The 6116-nt window shown below is 46.7% G+C and overlaps 1 protein-coding gene across 1 annotated transcript; it reads left to right on the forward strand.

Annotated features, from left to right (window-relative positions):
• The first annotated feature begins 551 nt into the window (after positions 1 to 551).
• LOC121689992 (predicted GPI-anchored protein 58) lies at positions 552 to 1422 on the forward strand. The gene is made up of 2 exons (XM_042070266.1): positions 552 to 613; positions 712 to 1422. Exons 1-2 carry the CDS (start codon positions 558 to 560, stop codon positions 1100 to 1102), a joined length of 447 nt encoding a protein of 148 aa, XP_041926200.1. The 5' UTR covers positions 552 to 557; the 3' UTR covers positions 1103 to 1422.
• The last annotated feature ends 4694 nt before the right edge of the window (positions 1423 to 6116 follow it).

Below are 6116 nucleotides of genomic sequence, written 5' to 3' on the forward strand. Positions count from 1 at the left end.
CAGTCCTCCTCAACCCTCACCCGCCCCCTTCCATCCCAACCGATGGAGGTCCAGCAGGCCGAGGAGGAGGAGGACATTCTCGGGCCAGACGGCTGCGGCGGATACCTGCACGTCGTGGCCCTGGCCCTCGTGGAACTGCGCCACCTGTCTGATTGGGACAAGGTGGCGGTCAAATTCCCCCCCCCGCCACCAGGACCGGCTCGTCCAGGGACGTTTCCGCACGAGCCAGCAGCGGCGCGCTCACACGCCAGGGGTGGATAGTGTGAAGCGGTAAGCAGTCAGAATACATTTCAAAACTTTGTTTCTTGTCTTGTCCTGTCACTCACTAACTCACTCAAACACACTCTCTCTCTCTCTCTCTGTCTATATAGTGCGGTCCTGGGCAAGGGGGCGGAAGTGGCGCAGTTTCCAGATGTGTCGAGGCTAGTGGAGGCTGTCCTGCTGGACCTCAGCATCATCCACTGCAGCGAGGGCAGGACGATCGCCGGGGTCCGCATACCGCTGGGGTGCCGTCATGAGGGACTATAAAACCATTCGTTTATAGTTGTCCGGCCCTCATGACGAGCACCCGCATCCAGCTGTATGAGGTCAACCAGCGGACCCTGACGCAGTGGTAAGACCTGATCCTTTCTCTCACATCTGATCTGTGTGTGTGTGTGTGTGAGACGTCATGGTTACTAATGTGCATTTGTTACATTTGTTTTTTTTAAGGCATAACCAGAGGAGCAAAGCCATGATGAGGGACACCATCGCCATTGCGGTTCCGGGGCCCAGCGCTCCCCAGACTGCAGCGGAGCCCCTGCCCGCCCCACGGACTCTGCTGCAGCATCCTGAGCAGCCAGACCAGCCCCTCCAGCACCACCTGCCCACAGACGCCTCTGGTCTGGCTGCCACCATCAGAGGGCCGCTGGCCCCGGAACTGTATGACCTCATCACGGCCAGCTCCTCCACTGCCTCCTCCTCCTCCTCAACAGCCACCCCACAAACCAGCACCGCCCCATCAACCAGTGCCAGCGCGGACGCCACCGCCGGCGCAGAGACTGGTGCCACCTCCTCCGCAGCCGCAGCCGCCACTGCTCCAACAGTGTCAAGGACTGCCTAGGAGAAAGAGCGCCGTGCCCGGGAGCTGGGAGAGGACCTCAAGCCAGTGAAGAAGGTCACTCACTTCAACTGCAGGCGCTGTGGCCAACCTAGAACCAGAGAGTTTGGCCACAGTCGCTACAAGAAGGAGACCTTCTGCTCCCGGGCCGAAGGGAGAGGGAGAACAGTGGCTGGCAGAAATGAAGCTGAGGGATGAGGCAGTTCCCCCTCCTTGAGTGGACACTGTGTGTGTGTGTAATGGGGCAGCTCCCCCTCCCTGAGTGGACACTTTGTGCGTGTGTGTGTGTGTGTGTGCGTGCGCGCGTGTTTGTTTGAGAGGGGTTTGTAAATATTGTGTATATAGTTTGTGTTGGATTCTCTGGTTGTTGCGTTGTGTTTTAGTTCTAATGTCTGTATTGAAGATGGTCAATAAAGCTTGACGGCGGGATCAGGATCGGCGATTAGATGATGATTTATTGTAGATGGTACAACAATGAATAACAGAACACAGGCTAAGTCTCAAACAGTAAAACTGTGCAGAGTCTAACAGTTGTGGTTGTTATTAGAAGCGGCTGCTGAGCCTTCCGACAGAAGATGCGCCTTGGGTTGCTTCCTCGATCCGTCTCCGTGTCAAAACCTAAGACAAAGCCTGTTATACTAAAACATACAAACGTCAATCATGCCAACGTGGCAGGTGCCAACCAGTGTACACAACTCGGCCCTGGCCAGATGGAGATACTAGCCCGAATAGGCAGACATGCTGTCTCCCTCGGCCCATGTTATCACTGATGTTCCTCGGATGTTCCTAAACATCGGCTTGTATGACCTTCCTGCTGGTACACAGGCCTAAGGCACAGTTATGTACAATAATATGGACTTCTCTCTGTTGTATACTACACACAGATGTAACATATGAACACATCAGAATACAGTAAGAATACCCCAGAATTCTACATTTGTGTTTCATAATAAATATTATATAGTTGTTTTAATTGTTTTTGTTCTAAATAAACTTTTCTTTTTTTTTAAATTTGCTTTCTCCTGCTTTTTTTTTCTACCTTTAAAAATCTAGACTAGGTGTCTGATATCACTAAATCCCCACAAGTTAGTCACACAATACATCATTCCCTCTCCTCACTTCAAACAAGGATCAAGGGGGTCAAACCAGGGACATCAAGGGGGTCAAACCAGGGACAAGTTCAAAGACCACCTCTAAGGTAGAGACTAGGGTCTGAAATGGACAGTGTAAAACAACGGGGTGCCGAGGCTCCTTCCCAACAGGGGGTGCCTGCACACCTCCTGAAAGGGCTGATGAAAACAATAGAGGTGCCTTCCTGTGCCGTCCTGCGAGAACCTGGGGGTTTGACCGGACTGGTAGGTGTGTCTTGGTAGGTGTGTCTCCCCCAAGAGGGTCTTTTAAAAGGCAAAAAACAGACTGTCAAATCATTCAATCATTTTATTTGGACAGAATGGAAGGCAGAAAAGCAACACAAAAGACCAAACATCTGGAGTCTTCTTTAGGTTTGTTAGAAATATACTTTGTTAAACTGTATCTATGTTTCTATGTACCTTGACTAACAGCTTTCTGTATTGTATTTTAGTGGCCTATGACTGCATGTCGTCCTCCTCCTCCAGCTCCTCTCCTCGACAGCCTCCCTCTCCTTCCCAACCATCGTCCTCCTCCAGCTCCTCTCCTCGACGGCCTCCCTCTCCCTCCAAACCGTCGTCCCCATGCTGGCTCTGCGGTGATTTGCGGACCCTGGAAACTGGCCAAGGGTCCTTCCAGGGGTACACATTCTGCTATATGGAGGCTGGCCCAGCCGGGCCTACGGCTCAACAGTGGCTGGAGGCGCAGCAGCAGCCAGCACCAGCTGCCACCGCAGCAGCAGATCCAGCCCCAGAGCCAGTCACAGCAGCACCAGAGCCGGCCGCAGCAGATCCAGAGCCGGCCGCAGATCCAGAGCCGGCCGCAGCAGATCCAGCAGCAGAGCCAGCCGAGCCGGTGGCGGGGCCCAGCAGACCCACCCGGAATACTCTGTACAAGAGGAAAAGAAACGCTGAAAAGGAAAGTAGCAGGGGAAAGCCACCGCACAAGCCTGGTGACCCCTGCGACATCTGTGGCCAAGCACGCACAGTGGCTGGGGGCCACGCATACATCAAGGGCCAATACTTCTGCGCTGAGGAAGAGGGCCCTGGTGGACGCACGGTTCAGCAGTGGACCAGGGAAAAACTTAGTGCGGGAGACCTACAGAAGCTGCCAAGGACATCAGCCTGGAACCTAAAAAAGAGGTGTGACAGACCGGAGAAACCAGGTGTTAAGCAGAGGAAGCCACATAAACTCTGAATCTGCCAGCTCTGTGGCCAGCCACAGCAGAAGGACTATGGCCACAGCCAGTATAGGGGAGAGCACTTCTGTGCTCTTTATGAAGGGAAGACTGTGGAGCTGTGGCTGGCTGAAAAAAGAGCAAAAAAAGACTAAGTAATTATTTTTTTACCTATTTTTTATTTATTTATAGCATATTTTTATTATAATTGTTATATTTTTATTATTATTACTATTCTTATCTGTTTTATTGCTCTGTTATACATTTTAAATATTTTTAATAAACATTTCATTGATTACAACCTTGTCTTTGTCTATTTACATACTTTTTACTTTACTTTTTAAACCTGGAGCCATTCATAAGGTTAAAACCATGCAAATAACTCCAAAACAACAATACTAATAAATATTTTGTTTATTCAAATGCAGACACAAGTCATAATATCAATATTTAACTTTACTTTTTAAACTTTGAGCCATTCATAAGGCTAAAACCATGCAAATATAAATGTACCTTTTAAAAAACAGGCCTCGTTGCTTTAAATGCGTGCTGGTGCCTTTAATTCGCGATATGGTAAGTAGCCATGTGCTCGGGGTGACATCGAACAACAGCTTTTGAGTGACACATGATGGTTAAAGGAGGGGGAAAGGGGGTATTGTTCCAAAAAGATTCCAATTTTTTAGTGCAAACATCGGGAAAAATATAACGAGAGGCTTTTTCGGCCCGATTTTTCACACACAAGGCCTAGCAAATGTACTGACCTCGCCACCAGGGGCCTCATTTATAAAGCGTTCTTACGCACAGATTTGATCTTAGACCGTGCGTACGCTCAAATCCATGCCAACGCTCAGATTTATAAAAACCGTCTTTGACGTGGAAAAGTGCTTATCTCCACGTCAGGTTCAAACTTGACGTACGACCATTTCCTTGTGGTAATGCTGGGGTACTGCAAGTAATCTGAGGTCTAAGTGCGATGCATTTTCAAAATTCCAAGACCAACGATCTCATGTCTTTCTTTGCCATATGCATGATCAATATCAGAAGATTTTTAAAGACGTTTTTGGACGCAGCTTAATGTTTCATGGTTTGGCATAAAACTGCTAATGAGAACTATAGCCCACTTAAGAAAGTGAAAAAACGTATAGCTTACTTATTTCATAATATCTAAAAAACACCAAGACCTACGATGGAATGACTGAAACATTTTTACAGGTGATCTAGTATATTTGGTGTTCTCACCAATCTAATATTGACCATAAAATGTCCAATTGCCCTCGTTTAGGAGAGGAAAAGTACATTTGTGCCAGGGATGTAGTGGTAAAATAAGAGGTGATTGAACTATGAATTCTGCGATCTCGGTGAGGTGGACTGCGCCATGCGTTATCAGATTTTTTAAAAAGACATTCGAACATGTTTGATAATGGTGGAGGTTATTATGCAGTATTGGGAATAGGCCTATAGGATAGTATTGGATAATACAGTTTTGAATGTTAAAAGTGAATAAACTCTTTTGAGAGGTGGATAAACTCTAATACGAGGTGGGTAGGCCTAAACTCTGAAATTTCTGAAATGTCAGAGGTAGATAAACTGCGTTTACTCGCGTTTAGCCTCCACTACATCCTAATTTGCGCTCATAGGCCTTCCCAGCTTCGTAACAGAAAGGTAATATTTGAATGTAAGCTATACAATGTAGGCTATATATGATATAAAATATCTATAGCCTACATTGTATAGCACAACAAAGAAAACAGAAGTTATCCTCTGAAAGCAGGGCATCTTCATATTTAGTGTTGCGTCGGAGTTGCGTAAAGAGGTGCAGAGCGCGCACTTGTTTGCTTTTTTTGACTCACAGTGCCCAAGATCAGATGACAATACGTGAGTTGGATAATGTAGGCTAAAAATATAAAGGTAGGCTTAAAGCAAACAATAAAGGACAATGTTTAAGCCATTGGACATTATTGAAAGAAAACGATAGCAAAGATATGCAGAATGAATGAATAATGACAGGCGAACTAGGCTACTTTTTCAGCAAAAACATAGCCTATCGTAAAAGAAACGTTAAGCCTACATGACATATCACGCTTAATTTAGTCCTCTGTTTTGTAGACTAAATCAGCATATTACCCTGGGTCATATTGGAAACGTACAGTAGCCTACTGTACCATAACGTACAGGATTATGCTGTAGGCCTAGGTCTTTCCTTCATAAGGTAGGCCTACCCATTTTTTTTTCCAACAAAGTAGGCCTAAACATAGGATACTAAATGTTGATTATTCACATTACTGCAAGCAAAAGGAATGAAAGCGAGCAGAGGACAATGGACATGGATGCATACGATCTCTTTCCAGAAAGCTCTGCTGGAAAAAACATAATTAGTTAAGCTATTCAAACTGACGCATATAAGCTAGTTAACATCAGATGGCATAGGCTAGGCCTATACAATGTTTTCAATATATAATTTTACATAGGCTACAGATTTTAGGCCATTGATTTCATTAAAACATATGCTAATGATATTGATGAGGGGGTGTTTACAAGGCGGAGACCTAAACCGGAATCACACGTACGATCATTTCAGGGTTAGGGTTAGGGTTAGGGTTAGGGGATAGGGGGTAATAGCCACAAGTGCACCGGGGTGCAGTTGGTTTTTTGGCCACAAGTCGTGCAGCGTTGGTGTTAGACTGGCGGCACCCCCATGCACCCCCATGTTTT

Source organism: Alosa sapidissima, chromosome 18 (genome assembly GCF_018492685.1).
Source record: "Alosa sapidissima isolate fAloSap1 chromosome 18, fAloSap1.pri, whole genome shotgun sequence".
NCBI lineage: Eukaryota > Metazoa > Chordata > Actinopteri > Clupeiformes > Clupeidae > Alosa > Alosa sapidissima.